At 44.1% G+C, this 20,020-nt stretch overlaps 1 protein-coding gene across 2 annotated transcripts; it reads left to right on the forward strand.

Moving 5' to 3' along the window:
• Positions 1 to 3,671: 3,671 nt before the first annotated feature.
• Tfam (transcription factor A, mitochondrial) lies at positions 3,672 to 13,462 on the forward strand. Of its 2 annotated transcripts, XM_006979052.4 has the most exons (7): positions 3,672 to 4,173; positions 4,832 to 4,950; positions 6,294 to 6,364; positions 6,887 to 7,036; positions 8,491 to 8,586; positions 12,561 to 12,617; positions 13,142 to 13,462. In XM_006979052.4, the coding sequence occupies exons 1-7, from the start codon at positions 4,073 to 4,075 to the stop codon at positions 13,280 to 13,282; spliced, it is 735 nt and encodes a 244-aa protein (XP_006979114.1). In that variant the 5' UTR covers positions 3,672 to 4,072; the 3' UTR covers positions 13,283 to 13,462. The 2 variants fall into 2 exon arrangements, with proteins under 2 accessions (XP_006979114.1, XP_042122622.1); XM_042266688.2 differs by lacking the exon at positions 6,887 to 7,036 and having other exon boundaries at positions 3,925 to 4,173.
• The last annotated feature ends 6,558 nt before the right edge of the window (positions 13,463 to 20,020 follow it).

A 20,020-nucleotide genomic window follows, 5' to 3' on the forward strand; every position in this document is an offset into this window, starting at 1 on the left:
ACAGAACCACCCCGTGTAGATTTAGTGTAGAAATAATTTAGCATTCAGCGGATTTCAAGGACATAGGCTTTTCACTCATGGGCTGTTTACTGTACTCTCCTCTCTGTCATAACGCTCGGGAAAGGGTACAGCCCATCTCAGACAAGAAGCTGTGGAGGACAGTTTGAGACAAACATGCTTGGGTCTGAAAAGCCATCGGTGGTTGTTATGGGCAACCATGGTTCCCTGAACAGACTCTCAGTGAGCTCACAAGGCACACAACAGTCTACTAAAATGACACTTTTAACAAAAACCATCGTTCCACACGGGGCCAAATTCTTATTTTAAACAATGGGGCAGATGCTAATATTTTCACACCTATCCATCCATGACTCTTCCATCTACCCAAATCATCAGCGGGACGTGCACCCGCCCATCTATCCATATATATGCCTATCCATCCACCGCTGGTCATCGGCCCACACTAGAGAGCCAAGAAGCTGTGTCTTGATGTAACCGAAGGCTGGTGGCAGTGGCAGCCACAATGGTCCACTTGCTCAGGGAAAGGTGAGAATAGGCAGACAACACTATTTTCCCCTGGGATCTCTTTATGGCTGGGCTACTTGTTGGAAGGTGCCACTCACTATGAGGGTAAGGCTCTCTGCCTCAGTTAATCCTTACTAGAGACACCCTTGCACACATGTCCAGAATTATGTGCACATCATGTGGTTGTGTGCCCAAGTAGGCATGTGTGCATAGAGGCCAGGGGGTCATGTCAGATTTCTTCCTCAATGTCCACCTTATTTTTTCAGACAATATCTTTCACTGAGCTTAGAGCTCATGAGTTTGGCTAGATTGGCTGGCCAGCAAACCCCAGGGATCTGGAAGTTTCCATCCTCCAACCCCCAGCACTGGGATTATGGAAGCATGCTGCCACACCTAGTTTCTTCATCTGAGTGCTAGGATCCAAATCAGGTCCTTATGCTTGTACTGAGCCGTCTCCACAGCCTTGGGTACCTGCTTTCTCTTCTTTTCTGTTTCCACAAAGACTCCCCTTTCTTGACACTGAACACATTTTTGCTCTTTTGAAGAGAAGTGATTTTCTTCCTGTATTTTCTGGCCATGACATCAATGAGGATGTATACTGGAAGGTAGACCCATCCATCCTCAACAGCAGTGGTTTAGTAAGTGGCGTGTCAATGCGGAGATTTGAAAATGATTTAAGAAGTTACTGATTGGGATGAGTGATGTGGGAAATTTAAGGAGAGTGGAAAAATCGTTACTTTTGTTCATAGAATTTTAAAATCTGGGTGTCAGTGAGACATCATGGTAGAGATGTCTAAGGCAAGAGGTCTGAAAGGGGAGGTCTGGGTTCTGCATAGACCATAGGAACCATAAGGCAATGACACTCAGTGGGTCTGTTGACATGGAGCTGAAAGGAGAGATCTTGATTACATATAGAATACTGAAACCATGAGGCTATGACGGACAGCAGAATTATGGGCACGGAGGGCAAAATCCAGGGAAAGGCTGTTTATTTCTTAGAATAGATGTAAATGAAAACCAGAGTCTTTTTTTGTTCAAAGATAGTTTAAGTAATGTTTCCTTTGTAAATGTGCATTTACAATAAAATCACTACACCGTAACAGTTGCTATCTGATGAAAACAAGGATATGGTCTACTTGACTTATAATAGCAAATTGTTTTAGAAGTCACTTGATATGGGATTAGAAGGAATTATGTCCTGTGCAAACCTCCATCTCACCAAGATGCTATAATTTCTCACCGCTCTGCTTCAGCCCCTGGGCTTTATGGAGAATGTGTTTTTACACCTGTTTGGATACACTCCAAGAGCAAACCGGAGCTTGTTACTGCTGTGACAAGAGGGTTGAAAGGATGAGCTGGAAGGTCCCCCAAGAGTGTATAAAAATGTAAGTGGTGCTCAGTGTGGGCTTGGACCTCTGTAGCTTGAAGGGCCAATGTTTAAAGCTACAGAAAGACTGAGTGTTAACACTAGTAAATTGTTGTGATTCTTTTCAAGAAAAAACAATTACAGGTATGCAACAGAATAGGTTGTTATTAGGCAGGGTCCCAGCATTTTAACTCTGGCTGGCCTGGAATTTGCTACATAGATCAGGCTCCAATTCCCAGAGCTCCATCTGCCTCTTACCTCCCAACTGCTGGGATTAAACACATCCACCATCAAGCTTGCTGTAGTTATTTTAAAAGTCATCATTTATATATTTTACTTTTGAGAGAAGGTCTCTAGCCCAGCTAGCCTGGAATTTACTATGTAGCCAAGGGTAACCTTGAACTTCTGACCCTCCTGCCTCAACCTCCCAAGTTATGAGAGGAGAGGCTTATGACACCATACCTGGTTTATGCGGAGCTGGCAATCTAAGGCAAGGGTTTTATGTATATTGGGCAGGCCCTCTACCAGCTGAACTACATACACTCCCAGCCCTTAAGATATTTAACAGCATGGGGCTGGAGAGATGGCTCAGAGGTTAAGAGCACTGCTTGCTCTTCTAAAGGTCCTGAGTTCAATTCCCAGCAACCACATGGTGGATCACAACCATCTGTAATGAGATCTGGTGCCCTCTTCTGGCCTGCAGGGATACGTGCAGACAGAACACTGTATACATAATAAATAAATAAATCTTAAAAAAAAAGATTTATTATAAAAAAAAGATATTTAACAGCTTAAAGCCCTTAGATATCTCCAGATCTTCCTAATCTTTTCCATGACATTGCATTAAAAAAAAGAAAGAAAGAAAGAAAGAAAGAGAAAAGAAAAAAAGCCAGGTGGTGGTGGCACACATCTTTAATCCCAGCACTCCAGAGGCAAAGGCAGGTAGATCTCTGTGAGTTCGAGGCCAGCCTGATCTGCAAAGTGAGTTCCAGGACAGCCAGGACTGTTACACAGAGAAACTCTATCTCAAAAAAACAAAACAAAACAAACAAACAAAAAAAAAACCAAAAAAACTAGTATTTGTAGGACACAAACTGTACACTGTATCAATCCATCTCAAGGTGTCCTTGTCACACAAACTCAGAACTGAGAAACTGTCCATGATCCTCCAAGTGGGAAACTTGAGTATTCAGGGCGCTGACATTTGCTGCTCAAAGGTTAATATAAGAATATTTTTGCTTTGTTATTATTATTACGGCTGGTTTGTTGGGGGTGGGGGCAGGGTCTCATGTACCCCTGGGTAGTCTTGAACTCGTTATGTAGCAGTGGATGAGTTTGAACAGCTGCCTTCACCTCCCAAGTGAGGGGATTACAGGCCTGTTATTTTTTTATCAAACATTTACTTGGGTGTTTGTGTGTGTGAAGGTCAGAGGACAACTTGAGTTGGTACTCTCTTCCCATCATGTAAATCCTGAGGTTGAACGCAGCTTGGCAGACTTGGGGTCAAGCACCTCTACTCACTGGGCCATCCTGGGGACCCCCATCCCTTTCTATTAATTTTAAAAGAGACGTCAGCACACAGAAGCGGTGAGTTCCATGACCCCTCCTCCCTCTTCTCCACTCCTCAGCAGCCCCAGTGCGCTGCTGTCCGGTGGGCTCCGATGAAGCCCGGCGGGAGTCTCAGGCAGTTTGCGGCTTGGGCATCTGCTGTTCCACAGTTGTCTGACCTCAGGGGGGCCAGGCACTGTGACACAAGCCGCAGCGCCAGCGTCACCGACCTGAGCTGGCAGGCGAGACCCAGGGGGCCCTGCAACAGCCTGCAAGCCGCGCAGCAGAACACACACGGCGGGGGAGGTCCCGCAGGCGCGGCGGCTCCGAAACACCCCTAAAATCACACACCAAGACCTCCTAAGCCTCGCTGCAGGCTCCGCCCCCTCTCTCTCAGCCCCGCCCACCGGAGGGGGAAAGGACACGCCCCGCCTTCGGCCCGCCCCGCCTCCCGCCTCGGACCGGAAGCTCGGGCTTCCCAGAGTGCCCCGCGCGCGGCGGGCATGATAACAAACCCCCGGGGCTCCCACGCGGGTGGTTCGGCCGTGTGTAGGCATCGTGGTGTGCGGGACGACGACGACGACGGCGGCGGCCTGCGAGCCGTGCGGGGCTAGCGCATCGTCAACCCGAGCGATGGCGGTGTTCCGGGCCATGTGGGGCGTGCTCCGGGCGCTCGGGCGCTCGGGGGCCGAGATGTGCGCGGGCTGCGGGGGTCGCATGCCCTCGCCGCTCAGGTAGGCCGCGGGCGAGGGGCGCCGCAGGTCCGTCATCCGTCTGCCCTGGTGCCACCCGAGTCTCCGGGCCACCGGGGGACCTCGCGCCTTTGGGACCCGACCCCTCACTTCCTGTCACCTTCTACCTTTCGGTGCCCAGGGCTCCCGCCTTCCTGCTCGTGCCCTGGAGGCGGGGCCCGGGGAGCTGGGGTGCGGAACGCTCGCTCGCCCCTTTTCTGCCCCGATCGCCAGGACTTGTGCTTCCTGCAGCCAGCCCTGCAACCTCCTCCTCTTCTGTTCCGCTAGGTCACCCAGGGTTAGAAGACTTGTGCGGCAGCCCTGCAGCCCCCTCTTCCGTTTGCCGAGGTCACCCAGGGTGCCGCGTTTGCAGCCTTCAGACCAGCAGCCTCTGATTGGGTGTAGGGCAGGGGTTTAAAGTCAAGTCCTAAGGCTGAGGAGTAGCCGGTTGTGGAGGACCTTCTAGCATGCTTCTACACATGAAGCCCTTGAGTTTATTCTTAGCGCAGCAGAGGGAAGGGAAATCACTCAAAGGTTGTTAGCGTTTTTGGTGCAGGTGTTCAGATATTTGGCACCTTGGCTTGACCTTGGGTTTGGTATCTGCGGCCTGGGTATAGGAATGGTAAATATCTGACATTCACTTCTTTTTATCCGTGTGTAGCCTTGTCTGTATTCCGAAATGGTTTTCATCTAACTTGGGTAATTATCCAAAGAAACCTATGAGTTCATACCTTCGGTTTTCTACAGAACAGCTACCCAGATTTAAAGCTAAACACCCAGGTAAGAGATGTGGTGGGGCTTATGCGCTTCTCTAACGTGATTTGTTTTCATTGTCAACCGCAAACTTGATTTGCACTACCAGAGAGCATCTAGCACAAAGTCATTTTTTTGATGGTCTGTGTAACATTTTATAACTAATAGAAATTCTTTTTTTTTTTTTTTGAAATTCTTTAAATACAAATGAGAACAGTATTTTTAAAGTAACCTGTAGATTGGAGAGCACTCTAGAGAAAAAAGATAAAGTTGAGGCCTAGTTGCCCTGGCTTGAGAAGACTCACTGATGAATTCATTTGCTTCTGTGATAGATCATTGTTTGTAAAGGAGCAATAAAATAACTTACCGGGAAGTGTTCTGTAAAATATAATGGTCTAGCCGCGTGGTGGAGGTGCACGCATTTAATCCCTGCACTTGGGAGGCAGAGGCAGGTGGGGGTCTCTGAGTTCCAGGACAGCTGGGATTGTTACACAGAGAAACCTTGTCTCGAAAAAAATTTAAGAAAAATAAATAAATAAAAAATAGTGGTCCATACAAATCACCACTAACTTATTCATTGGGAATTACCTGAGTTCTTTAAAAAAAAAAAAAAAAAAAAAAAGATTGGCAAGTAGGAAAGATTTCAGGTAGCCCAAGAAAGGGTTGTAGGGCCTTCCTTTGCTTACATAGTATAAAGATAATAGCTGAATTAATAAGTTGGTCGTTGCTTATGATTTCCAAGCCCTTTTAATTATAGCGCCTCCCAGGGTACATGTGAAACTCACACAAGCTATAATTAAAGTACTCCTGTTGCAGGTAAGGGACAGACAGTAAACTTTTCAGAGATCTGCTTATACCTATAACCCTGTCTTCTAAAATGTAAGACTTGGCACTAACACATGGTTAATAGAGTAGTTGTATCCTCAGTTAAGATAAAGGAAACGGAGAAAAATAAATTATTCTTACAATAGCTTTATATTTGAATGGTATTTCTGTAATTGAAATGCAACATGGTTTTGTATCAAGACCAATTTGTAGTTTATTTGGGTTTTACTAACAGTAATTCCTGAAAGACATGACGGAGTTTCAGTTGAAATAGAGACATAAGAAACTTGAAGCAGTCGATTCCCCGGGTGCTAACCTGAGCAGTGGGTTTCCAGGGACTGTTTTTGGTAGTCTGTAACATACTCACTATAGCTAAATAACAGTTCTCTAGCATTTCTGGATACAGTTGTATCCACAGGGCGCAGAGATGTGTGTGGTATTAGCTTGGTTTTAGAGCCACGAGGGAGTTTTTCAAAAGCTTGTAGAAAGTTCACCCCTAAGAAATAAGATGGACACATCCATTTCCATTCTGTTCTGATTTATAGATGCAAAACTTTCAGACCTGATTAGAAAAATTGCAGCCGCGTGGAGGGAACTACCGGATGCAGAAAAAAAAGTAAGCACTTATGTTTTCAGTTTTGTTGACCAGTTATTTGTTCTGTAGTTAGGGTTGCGTGGTTTTCCCAAGACTAGGTAGTTCACACCTTTTTTCTTTTGGATGGGGTCTCTGCTGGTGCTCAAAGCTTGTCAGCTGAACTAGACTGGCTGGCCAGCAAGCTCCAGGGATCCACCTGTCTGTGCCCCCTCCCCGCCCCAGCATGAGGGTTATAGACACTGGTTATGGCAAGCACTTTACCGAGTTATCTTCTTAGTTTTCTCTCTTTTCCCGTAACAGTCATGCCCACAAAGGTGTTCTATACCTTTTGTTTCATAAGTGATGTCGATATAGATGGTGTAGTACAGGTAAATGGTTGGCGACGGTCGGGAAGGATGCTCAGTTGCTGTCCTTGCACCTCGATTAGCAAGCGTGTGAAAAATACATCTCGGAGCATATTTCACCTGGTGGTCCCGGCGAATGTGATAGGTTGAGCTTGCTAGCACCAGTTCATTGACTTTTATTTGGATTTTTAACGTGCAGGTGTATGAAGCTGATTTTAAGGCAGAATGGAAAGCGTACAAAGAAGCTATGAGCAAATTTAAAGACCAGCTAACTCCAAGTCAGTTGGTATCTTTTGAAAAAGAAGTCAGGCAAAAACGTATGAAAAAGCAAGCATTAGTAAAAAAGAAAGTAAGTATCATTGAAATACTGTTTTCCTGTGGAAAAGATCCACATAACCAAGAGTCTAGGTAGTTTTCCCTTGTGTTGGTGACAGTAGATGTGACATAGCAGAATACTGGCACACCAGGTAGACAAAAGCAGGACTGTCATCTCTCACACAGTGTGTCTGGGGAGTCTTGGTTACACTCTCAGTAGGACTGGCCTGAAGCTTAAATCAAGCAGATGAGGAGAAGCTAGAATCTTTACTCCAAGTCTTCCTTCTAGAGTAACTTTCACATTTGAATTGTCTGTAGAGGATCATGAATTTGAAGGTTGCTGGACATACTAAATTCCTTCATTAGCACATCAGAGGAAAATGCCAGTTATTCGAGTAAGGAGTTGCTTGGGGTAGGATTCTGCTTCCTTTCAAACAAATAACTATTAAAACATCTATCTCCATGGTAACATTTTTCTAACTTGTGTTAATTCACATAAAGGATACTGTTTGAAAGTCAGGCTACATTTTTCTTTGTTTAGGGAATGCTCTTATGGTTTCTGTAATAAAACCCATGTAGATAAGACCTTAGACATTTAATACCCTTGGTCTCCTAGGCTCCCCCCTACCATTTTATTATTAAATTTTCTTTGTGTATGTGTATCCAACAGGGGGAGGGGTACTTGCTCAGAGGTCAGAGGACAACTTTGTGGAGCTGATTCTGTTCTTTCACCTTTACTGGGGTTGCACAATACACACTTTTATCTGCTGTGCCATCTCACCCACCCTAGGACTATAAATTCAGATACTGCTGCTACTCCAAATACAGAAAATAAATAGGAGAGTGCAGTAGCTATTACAGTGAATATGGAACCAAGTGCAAGAGATGCTGTGTGCTGATTCCGTAGTTTCCCTTCTTGGCACCTGTTAAGAACTGACTACATCTTTTTAATTTTAACTGTTCCAAGCCATCAAGAGAAGGAGTGAGAAGGTTACTAAATAGTCCTGTGTTTATGAGGTTCAGTGGAGGCATGTATTGATTGGGCCAATATGATTATGTGTCCTGCAAGGAGGAAACTGGGATTAAAAAAAAATGTTTTAAGAAAATTTTATATGTAAATGTTATGATTCAGTTCCTGGAAGCTATAAAAATAACATGTAAAGGAAATACCTTTTTGGATGGAGAACTGCCTTTTGTATTACAGTTTTTAAGACTTTTATGCTTGGAAAAGTTTTTGACTTCCAAGATGTAACAAGCATACTTTATATACTATTCACTCTTTTTGCTGGTGTGGTGGTGCAGGCTGTCATTCATGTCAGCACTTGGGAAGCAGAGGAAAGAGGATGGCCACAGGGTGGCAGCCAGCAGGTCTCAAGCAAACAAAATTGTAATGTTTACTTGGATTCTGTTATGCATTGTAGCAAACGGTTTCTTTAGCTGTTAGGCTTCCTGGTGACTGTATCTGGTACTTTTCTTTTTGTTATCCAGGAGTTAATGTTGCTTGGAAAACCAAAAAGACCTCGATCAGCATACAACATTTACGTATCTGAAAGCTTTCAAGAGGCTACAGATAAAACTGCTCAGGTAAGCAGAGCGGCAGGTTGTTCGTAGGTTTGTGTTTATTTTAGTTTAAAATCATGTAGGAAGTTGTATGTCTGGCATGTCACATGATGAAGGAAAATGTGGACATTTATTGTGTCTCTTTAAACGAAAAAGTCCTTGGAACTGAATGTATAGTTCACTGCAGAACCAGCTGGGACTGTAGGATGCCTTGGGTTTGATTCCCAGCGTTGGAAAAGACAAAAGTTCTTATTCTTAGCACATGCAGTTGGGTGTGTGCTGACCATAGGTTGCCGTACATACTTTATACATACACAGTGGAACAACTTTCAAAATATTTCTAATTAAGTCATCTTTCTGTCTTTATGGTTCACATAGACACATACACACAACTGCATGTAATACAAACTCTTCACATTTAAGAGACATAACATGCCTGGTGATGGTCGTGCATGCCTTTAATCTCCAGCACTTGGGAGGTAGAGGCAAGTGGATATGAGTTTGAGGCAGTTCCAGGACAGCCGAGGCTACACAGAGAAATTCTGTCTTTAAAGAGAGAGAGAGAGAGAAAGAGAGAGAGAGAGAGAGAGAGAGAGAGAGAGAGAGAGAGAGAGAGAGAGAGAGATAACACTAAGCTAGGTTGTGGCGCACACCTTTAATCTCAGCACTCAGGAAGCAGAGGCAGGTGAATCTGAGTTTGAGGCCAGCCTGGTCTACAGAGTGAGTTCTAGGACAGGAAGTCCTGATGGGGGGGCATTTTTATATTGTGAGATGTTAAGATTCTTCTAGAAACTTCATACTTCAACAGCTCTTAAGTATCAGCATCACTGCAGAGTGAGTTCTAGGACAGGAAGTCCTGATGGGGGGGCATTTTTATATTGTGAGATGTTAAGATTCTTCTAGAAACTTCATACTTCAACAGCTCTTAAGTATCAGCATCACTGGAAAGGATGAGATTGAGGCTGTTGGTTTTGTTTTGGGGTTGAGCTTTGTCTCTTCATGCCTTGTCCTTTAACAAGATTGGTTATACCTGTGCCGTGGGTATGTGCTGGACATGTGGACATGGGCACAAGAATGTGCCAGACACAAAGCCCATCTGTTGTCTCCTGTCAAGAGCGACAATGGCAGCTGTTGTCCTTGTATAAAGTGCTGTGGTAAAGAAGTGTAGATGTCCAGGTCACTCACTGGGCAGTTGAGCTCGCTAGGCACACCACTGGAGTCAGCTGGTTCTGTCATTGGCTCCCAAGTTCTTTTGCCGTGCACTTACATGTTGTACATGTTTAAGTGAAGTATATGTGTAATGTGGCTCTTCTCAGGCTTGTAATGGCTACCTAATCACTTTTTCTTTGGGATTTTAAAATTTTAATCATTTTACCAAAAACATCTTTTTTTTCAGTGTTCAGTAAAATCATACTGCCATTTTTCCAGCATAACCATGATTTTCTTAGGAAAATGGTTGTTCATCTTCAAAGTATTTTCCTTTAATGGAAACAGGTTCATAGACTCTAACCACTAAAAGTCATTAAAAAAAAGAAGAAAGAAAAGAACAGTTAGAATCTAGTAGAAGTCAAGGAAATTCATTCTTTTAGGACCTCTTTCAGGACCCACCATTATTTTTTAATTTCCACTCAGCAAAATTGGATCTAACTTAGTAATCCTTTCCTGTACAATTTCAAACTCTGGCATCTTCCAGCATCCTACTGAAAATATGGTCATATAGGAAAGCTCTGTGCTGGTGAGAAGTTTGAATACCCCTAAGATTACCCAGCAGCCTCAATGACTGGGCCCTGTCCTTAGTAATGGAAATATAACTTGATTATAATTTTATTTATTTAAAGATACTGGCTAAGTTGAGTGGGTGGCTCAAGTTTGTGCTCCCGGTCCTTGAGAGACCAAGGCTATCCTATATCACAGAGAGAATTCCAAGCCAGCTTGAGCCACGTGAGAACATCTGTAAACATCCCAGCCTTCTAATGCCACCCCCCCCCCCAGACTCACATACACATGCATGTACACATGCGCATACATGCATATGCAGGTGCACACACATAGATATAGGTACATACAGATGCACATAGACACACATACATACATACGTACATACATACATACACCTGCATGAGGGGCTTGTGAGCGGTTGACTCCAGGATATTTACAAACAAGGAAATATCATTCAAATTCCCCATTTTACCATCTTTTTTGAACCCCACTTTTCCGTGCTCACTAGCTCAGTATATCCAGTGTGATGTCAGCTCAGTTTGACGCTTGTTTTTTATTCAGGTTGGCAGCTGCCGTCTCTCCGGTGCACACAGCACGCCAAGCTCCTCCTGCATCGGCGCCTTGGGCCCTTGCTTGTCTTCCTTGATTTACTCCCATTCTAGCTTTCCTTAATTAAGGAGGTGTAGGAAATTAGTGTTTCAGATTTTACATGTCTAGAAACTGCCTTTTCCTGTGTTTTTAGATTGGCCATAGAGTTACGGATTGGAAATAATGTTTCTTCAGCATTTCAAAATTACCACTGCTTTTCTAGCCACTGTGATCTTTGAGAAAGACAACTACCAGTTGGGTAGTTAGGCAGGGAGATCAAGAGTATGAGGGTGGCCAGGCTGTCCCCAAAACCACAGATTTAAAAAAAAAAAATCTGAGCCAGGCGATATTGGCACACGTCTTTAATCCCAGCACTTGGGAGGCAGAGACAGGCGGATCTCTGTGAGTTCGAGGCCAACCTGGTCTACAGAGTGAGTTCTAGGACGGGCACCAAAACTACACAGAGAAACCCTGTCTCAAAAAACAAAAAACAAAAACCAAACAAACAAAAAAAAAAAAGTAAATGTGGGCTTGTGGGATGGCTCAGCTGTGGGATGGCTCAGCTGGTCAGGGCACCTGCCCTAGTTTGATTTCCCCAGACCTGCGTGGTGGAGGGAGAGGCCTGGCTCCTGTGAGTTGTCCTCTGATCTCCACTGTGTGCACACATACACGTGCACACAGAAGTCAAATGTAATTTTAGAAATTTTTAGATGAAACCCGTTTGAGTTCGAGTTCTTTCGATTTGGTTTCTTTGCTTGTTGCTTTCTGTTTTGACTATATAGCTTGTATTTATGTATAGACCTTCTGAGTCTGTCTTCTCACTTTCTTGTTTTTGAACTTCCTTTGCCGTCCCTAAATACTGTATGTTTTCATGTATTTCCCTTGCCTTCTTGTCCTCAAGTGGGCCTGTTCTTCACTGTGACTGTTGTGCTCTCTTGAGAATGTGAAAGTCCTGGAATCTGCCATGGTGGGCCTTTAAGCTGCTTTTCCCATTCCCTCTGTGACACCCACCTGGTGCTGCTGCCACGGGGACATTGGATTTTGCCCTGTAAATCTGCTCTCAGGTTCTCCTTACTGCCTGAGGCACTCCAGCCAGTGTCAGTCAGTCCAGTTAGCACTCCAGCCTGCCACTGTCCACAGTTCATGCTGATGCTGCCCTCTTCTGCTGGTTTTTGTCCACATGCATTTATACCTTACACTTTATTTAATGGAGTTTGGAGGAATGTGCAGAAGTAAACCATGTTCTGTCCCCAGATTACTTTATTTAGACAAAGCCCGTGGGATGTAAAGTGGCCTCTTGCCTGTGGTACCTCTCAGGTCAGCTGATCAGCTGAGTAGAATTAAGGACTGCTTGCTCCATTCCTATGATGATACCTAACATCTTGGCACAAAGTTTAGAATAAAACACAACTGCAGGGAAGAAAACCCCCCCTGTGAAGTTAGTTTATGACAGACTGGAGATTATACCTGAATACAAACGTTTTTAATCAAGAGATAACTCATTTCATTTCATGCTCATGTAAATGTAACCGTTCAGTGGGAATGTAACAGTCCAATGGAAGTGTGTGTCAGTTGACGTTGCATGGTGTTGCTTATGAATGACAGCTGCGTTCTGTGTTGGAATAAATGGGGAAAGGTCTCCTTTGCTGACTTCTTAGGTGTGTACACCTTAACTATCCATTGTCTTACAGGGAAAACTGAAGACTATAAATGAGGCTTGGAAAAACCTATCTAGTGATGAAAAGCAGGTAAGTAGTAGAGTTCCTGGCTTTATGTGTCCGTTTAGAGTGCCTGAGTAGTCAGGGTGGGGTTGGCTCCTGTGGCGTTGCCCAGCAGCTCCAGTGTGATGGCAGTACTCAGGGACTGCCTTCATGAGGCCAGCTTGGCTTTTCTCTCAGGAGGGTGTCGGTAAATAAACTGGCATTTCAAACATATCTTGTCCCACCTGCCCTCTTCTCTCCCCTAAGTCCTTAAACTAACAACCCGCCAACCCGTGGAGAACACTTTCTCTTAATTTTTTTTTTCTTTCTTCGAGACAGGGTTTTCTGTGTAGTCCTGGATCTTACTCTGTACCCCAGGCTGGCCTTGAACTCACAGAGATCCGACTGTCTCTGCCTCCTGGCTCTCTTAATTTTTTTTTTTCCCTAACATTTTATTTAAAATTAATTTCCATATTCTCCTTTGGTGCATGGAAAATAGTAATATAATTTCTGTGTAGCACTCCAGGGATTAATTCCTCTTTTCTAAATAAAATATTTTAACACTTTCTCAGGCATACATTCAGCTTGCTAAAGATGATAGAATTCGTTATGATAATGAAATGAAGTCTTGGGAAGAGCAAATGGCTGAAGTTGGACGAAGTGATCTCATTCGACGCAATGTGAAACGAGCAGGAGACATCACTGAGAATTAAGACAGAAGATGGAGTTGTCTTTGTGATTAGGCACAAGAAACCAACTAGGTCTCAGTGCCTTAATAGTCAAATAAGAAAGGCTAAGGCTGGTTGACACTGGATAGTCAGTTCCTTTTTCTGTAGCCCATGGACCTCTGCCTGTTGAATACATTTCTGTTATTATATCAAGTCCTAACAGTGGATGATCCTGCAGAGTTGTGCTTTTTGCTTAAGAACTAGAAATGAGACTGTCCATGCATTTGCATGTAGTGGTGAATCATTCTGTGTTTGATGTAGGTAGGTAGACTGTGAAGTGACTTTTACACTCATAACAGTTACATGTAGTTGGTGACGTTTTTTACACTGATGACGGTTACGTGCAAGCGTGTCCCCCATGTTCCAGGGTCAGAGCTGCTCTCACAGCTGTGGCAAAGCTGTGACGTAACTGCGTATTCAAAGGAGCTTCGAGACTCATTAGATGAAGTGATTTCTAGGCATAAATCATGTGTAGAGTTGATGTTTGTACATATAAGTGATTGTTGACATCTTAACAGCTTTTTATAATAGGAACAAAGATTTACAGACAGACTTTTCTCATCTTTTTCTTTTTCCTAAAGTAAAAACTAAGAAATTATGTACTAAGTCTATGCATATTGTTTTTATTGCATAGAATAAAAATTCTAATTTTCCAAACATGATTCTGAATTATGTATTTTAAGATGAACTATTTGGTTAACAGTTTTTTTGTTTTGTTTTGTTTTTTTAAGGTAAGGATTTTTTTCCCTGAATTTTTCATGTGAGAATATTCACAGAGTTTGTGTGGTATAAATTTTTAAATGAGAAATGTGAGGAAACAAGTCTCCAAAGTCAGCGATCTGAAACATCGTCCATGACTGTTAACAGTGGGTGCAGGCTCTCCAGCTGGTGAGCTGGCCAGGTCCAGGCACTGACTGACTGCTTTTCAGAGCCTGTTCATTAAGAAATGCAGTTACATTTTGAATAGGTTTTTAAAAAGAAAACTATGAGTGTGAAAGTTGATCTGACCTTTAGTGTTCATGAATAGAATTTTATTGGAACACAGCCATATGCTTTCTCGGGTTTGCTGTGTATGGCTGCTCTGCTACAGGGACTAGGCTGGGAAGCCGCAGCATACATGCGTGGCCTTTGCAGAGAATTCGCCACCCTGGTTTGTGGTATGGTGCAGTGTGGCAACTGGGCATGCAGGGCTCTTTTTCTCAGTTGTCCTTGATATTCTTTCTCATCCTGTCTTAGGGTCATGACTGGGTCACTGTGATCTAACTGTTCTTAGTGCTAGCAAGGAAAATACTCTTTAGTCTCCACTAGTGGTTAGTGTAGCACAAAAGGCCACGTTGTATGGGAGCGAATCCCTCCTTGTCTTGACTGTCACCCCGAGAAGGCATCTTTCCACCTTTGAGCTGACACACCCCACAAGCCCTCACCAAGCTCAATCCTCCCTCTTCAACATCTGTTCTCTTTTAGAGAACAAGGAGTTTCAAACCCACATCACTGAGCAGGTCTCAGAGACACGGGGTAATAGTTTGTACTCATGATTTTGTGTATTGAAGGTACTCAGAGATTGTGGACTTAGAGCTCCAGAAGACTCAGGTGTTTGTGTTTGCTTTGTTCATGGGAAAGGAAGGTGGAAATCGCTGAACTTGCCAAGGTAGGAACAGAGGGACATATGGAAGGGAGATGGGAGATTTACATATGTTTGAGCTGGGGGTGTGCCTCTGGTAGAAAGCTTGCCTAGAATGTGCAAGGCCTGGGATCCCATTCCCAGCACTTCAACCCCCATAGATAAATAATAATCAGAATTTAGAAGATGAATTAAAAAATTTTGCCTGGTGGATTGGGATTCAGGCCTGATTTTCCTTTGGTGAAGTAGATGACATGGGTTTGAAGCTAGAGTAGTTTGGAGGTCAGAGAAGAGGCCCGGGTAAGAGTCCTTCCCAAGTGCAATTCCAGGAGAGACTGTAGCCCTGCATTCCCAGTGTCTGGAAGGGAACTGATTCGTGCCTCCCTTAGAATGGAGAACAGAGTGACTTAGCACTGGCTATATGCCTCCGAGCAGCTCAGGAGCAGCAGACACGAGAGTGATGCATGGTCATGGCACAGTTCCCCAGAGCTCTAACCGTGTACCACTTAGCTTCAAATCCTACCTTCCCAGGTACAGGAAAGAGTGCTCAAGAACTGCAGCTTAGTCAAGGAAGGGAATGGGAAACATAGACCTGTTCATGATATGCGGTTGAATTTGGTTTTCCTTGTTTGTAAAAGAAGCTTACTGTTAATAGCTTTCCATCCTACCTTTTTTTCCCCTTTAAAGACAGAGTCTCTGTACCTCTGGCTGTCCTGGAACTCTCTGTGTAGACCAGTCTGGCCTTGAACTCACAGAAATCAGCCTGCCTCTGCCTCTCAAGTGCTGGGATTAAAGGTGTGTGCCACTATACCTGTCTTCCATGCCATGCCTTTTTAAATTCAGTAAATGTTGAAGACTCGCCTACCACACAGTTGTATGCATTTTCTGTTGCCAAGGATGAGAATTCAGCATCAGTAATCAATGGCCACTCATAAAAGCCTGTTTTTAGACTTTTTTATTTATTTAAAGATACTGGCTAAGTTGGGTGGGTGGCTCAAGTTTGTGCTCCCGGTCCTTGAGAGACCAAGGCTATCCTGTATCACAGAGAGAATTCCAAGCCGGGCGGCAGTAGTACACTCAGGAGGCAGAGGCAGGTGGATCCGAGTTCGAGGCCAGCCTGGTCTACAGAGTGAGATCCAGGGCAGGCACCAAAACTACACAGAGAAACCCTGTCTTGAAAAACCAAAAAAGTACTGGGAGGAGCTGAAGAGATGAGGTAAAGCTGTGTCTGCAGCGTTGGGTCCCCACGAAGGGACCTTGTGCTTCTGTGGTGGAGTCTGAGCATTGAGGCTTACAAGGACTTGGTGCTAATTGAATTTTCTGATGTTCACGTAACATTGCTAACCGCCTGCTCTTTTGGCTAACTCCCTTTTTGGCAATGCCCTTTGTGGTGGTTGGAGTAGGTATGGCCCCCATAGCCTCTTGTGTTTGAGTGCTCGGCCCACAGGGAGTGGCACTATTGGGGGAGGGGTGGCCTTGTTGGAGGAAGTGTGTCGCTGTGGAGGTGGGCTTTGAGTCCCATATGCCCAAGCCATGCCCAGTGTGACAGTTCACTTGCTGTTGCCTGGGGATCAAGATGTAGGACTCTCAGCTCCTCCAGCACCACGTCTGCCTGCATGCTGCCATGCTGCTCACCATGACAATAATGGACTAAACCTCTGAGCTAGAAGCCAGCCCCAATGAAATGGTTTCCTTTATTAGAGTTGCAGAGGTCATGGTGTCTCCTCACGGCAGTAGAAACCCTAAGACACCCTTAAAAACATCAAAAAACCCTAGTTGGTATAAGTGTATATTTCTGAATTGAAAAGCTGGTATTTGTATATTTTAAACGGATTTGGGTAGTGAGAAAATCTTCCTGGGTTTCCTCACATTCATTGTACCACCAGGGGGTGCTGAGACAGCAGCTTGAATGTAGATGAATCCATAGTGCCCATCAATTCTGTTAGCCATCTTTATTGTGAGTATTTTCTCTTCTTCCCCGACAGCAACCCTCCCTCCTCATCCTGTTTATTGCACTTGGCTCTAGCCTGTCACTGACATGTTTGAAAATGTAACAATGTTTGTATGTTTTGAAGTATAAAACAATACATATTTTTTATAATTAAACTTAAAATATAAAATGAATTTATTACTCTGAATTTGTAAACCTTCCCAAGCAAAAAGTAAAGTCATGTACAACTGGTACTATCAACTGTTTATCATTCACATATACTTTTGGTAATTTAATCACTGGTTATATTTATTATAAAATTCATTAGACAGAAAGCCATTCTTATGCAAGGTTAGAAATGCTGACCAAGAAACTGCGGCGTATTTAAATGAAACGCTAAACAAGAATTTGAAATGTGTTTGGAAAAAAACACCCTGTCATTTACATCAGTCTCATAGCAACTAATTTATGATCGTTTCTGATATAAATGTGATGTCCCAGAAGACAAAAATGGTCAAAGGAGATGTTTGTGCAGGTTCCTTCTGGGTATAAAATGGTAGAAGCTGGGGGGTCCCCAGCATCGTCTGCTCCAGAGCATTCCTAATCTTAAACCTTAAGTACCGGTGCTGCCACTACAGCATCCTGTACTTTACTCTTGTCCCACTCACAGGAGAGTGGGAAAGGCTGGAAATGTGTGAGATGACCTTTAGGTTGTCTGTGTGAGGTATAGATACAAAGATGAGTTTCATTTTTAGATTTGGAGTTTACCTCCAAGATCTCATTATACACACACACACACACACACACAATTTTTTTTCTATGTTTCCAAAATCTCATTCTATATATATTTCATTTCCAAAAATCTGTATCTGAAGTTTGTCTAGAGCACACTCAGGTAAGGCACCTGTCTGGCATCCGTGAAGCCCTGGGTTCAGTCCCCAGTTCTGCCAAAGGGTGGCAGGGAGAGTGAACCGTTAGATGGTTAAGAATCAGGTTAGGTGTGTTCAAATCCTGACCACCCCCATGGGATTTGACTAGAATTCTTCTTGTCCAATGTTTATAAAATAGACGAGAATACTTCATCATGTTTTATTGTTTGTAGGACAGAGTGCCTAACAACTGAGGGGAAGAAGGGTTTCTTCTGCCTTGTGACTGGAGATTTCATGCCTCAACTTCTTGAATCTTCATGGCAGGTCCGAGGTTAGCCAGGAACCTCTTGGTGGAAGGAAGTAGAGAAAGAGGCTATTCATAGTTGACAGTGGACAGGAAGCAGAGAAAAGGGATACAGGAAGTAGAGAAAAGGATTACAGGAAGCAGTTGGGACAAGATCTAGTTCCCCAGGGAAACATCCTGGTGATCACTTCCTGAAGCTAGCTGGCCCCACCCCCTGCACCACAAGCTAGGAGCCAAGCCTCCGACACGTGGCGCTCTCCTGGACATTTCAGGTGCAAACCGTAACACCTAGATGTAGCTAGCACACGTCTAGAAATACCAGAGCAGGCCTTACTTTCCAGCGTCATATACCCTTTCTTGACCAGCTCTCAACTGTCACGACTGTCTCTGCACATAGGCATGTATTTCCAAAAGACATTGATGTTTTTATTACAGTAACGCTACTTCGGAATTTTCAGTTTTTCTTACCTCTAAAGTATTCCATAGGCTTTATAGCTTTAAGATGACGTAGAGTTCTTTTTAACAAAAATTTGGTGTCTATTTTTATTTGTGTGCATGTATGCAGATTTTTACCCAAATATGTAGTCACCCCATTAAGGAGGCCAGGAGAGGATTGGGCTGTCTGGAGCTGTAGTTTGAGGCGGTTGTGAGCCACCCAGTGTGGTCTGGGGAACCAAGCTGTGTAAGAGTGGCATGTGCTCACAGTACTCTTAACGGCTAAGCCAACTCTGCAGCCCAGCTCTGGCTTCTGTTTCTCTAGTGAACTGTCTTGGGCATGCTGGCCGTGGAGGAAGGCAATAGGTAACTCCCATCTGTTTATGAATTGACAAGTTTCATTGTGCCTGATTCCTGGGATTTTATTTTGGCTTTTTTACACTTGCCTGACTTGTTTTATGCCCTTAAACACATGATCTGTTTTGCGCTGTAACCCATGTGGTGGCCACACGACAGCCAACTCGCAGGAAGGTCTCCTCTCCCCAAGAGCACTGCTCACATGATATCATGGAGTAATAACTTTCTTAAGGGTTTTGTGAGCCTCCGCCTCTCTCCAGGGAGGGATATTCAAATTCGGAGGAAGTAGCTGTGACACAGCCTGCTGGCAGACAGACAATTCTAGACCCAAGGCCAGGCTCATCACGGTCTCTAAAGATGCCTCTCGTCGTACCCTGGGCTCTCAGTCGTCATCTTCTGTCTTGTTTGAAACAAGCCCCTTTGAGTCTTGACTCGGACCTGACAGGCAAGCTGGCCTGTTCCAGCTGTCTGGAGGCTCTCCATTCTCTTAGCTCCAACCTTCCTGTAGGTGTGCTGAGATTCAAACCCTTCAGCATTACAAACTCTCTTACTATGTGTCCGGATTCTACATGGGTTCTGTGGATTTGAACTCGGGGCCTTATACCTGTGTGGCAAGTGTTTTAGCCACTGAGCCATATCCTAATCCTTGTATAAGTCATATGTTCATTAAAATGTAACTTTGGATCCACAGGAAAAGGGGGGAAAGTGTGTGTGTGTGTGTGTGTGTGTGTGTGTGTGTGTGTGTGTGTGTGTGTGTGTTACTCAGCCAAGCCTGCCTTATGTAGGGGCCTTGGCAAACCTAGCCGATGAGAGTGGGAAAGACTTCTGGGGCCTATGGACCCTCATTAGACGAACTCTGGTCCTCTATTCTCTGGCTCTCTCTGTTTTGTTAGCCTCAAGTGCCAGCATAGTATACAGTCTGTTCCGGAACTTGAGTTTTGTTGTTATTGCTGTGTCTTACGTATTAGGCCGCAGTGATTCCATCCTCCACCTTCATCTTCTCTCAGGATGCATCATGTTCCCTGTGGCTGTACTATAACTTAAGCAGGTCCCTAAATGATGGTTTCAAGGATTTAGTATTACAGAAACCTGCTTCAGGGAATAGACTTGTGTATCTCATTCTTGTACTGCTATGATTTAGACAAATTCCTTAAAGCAGAACGATTTGCACCTATGACTTTGATCTATGGTACTGTAGGAGCAGACT

Source organism: Peromyscus maniculatus, chromosome 21, assembly GCF_049852395.1.
Source record: "Peromyscus maniculatus bairdii isolate BWxNUB_F1_BW_parent chromosome 21, HU_Pman_BW_mat_3.1, whole genome shotgun sequence".
Lineage (NCBI taxonomy): Eukaryota > Metazoa > Chordata > Mammalia > Rodentia > Cricetidae > Peromyscus > Peromyscus maniculatus.

Bases quoted from the DNA above. Each gene is read 5' to 3' on its own strand.
- Tfam (XM_006979052.4), top strand. From the start codon at position 4,073: ATGGCGGTGTTCCGGGCCATGTGGGGCGTGCTCCGGGCGCTCGGGCGC. The intron at 7,037-8,490 runs GTAAGTATCATT...TTTGTTATCCAG, and splicing joins AAGCATTAGTAAAAAAGAAA to GAGTTAATGTTGCTTGGAAA. The intron at 12,618-13,141 runs GTAAGTAGTAGA...ACACTTTCTCAG, and splicing joins TATCTAGTGATGAAAAGCAG to GCATACATTCAGCTTGCTAA.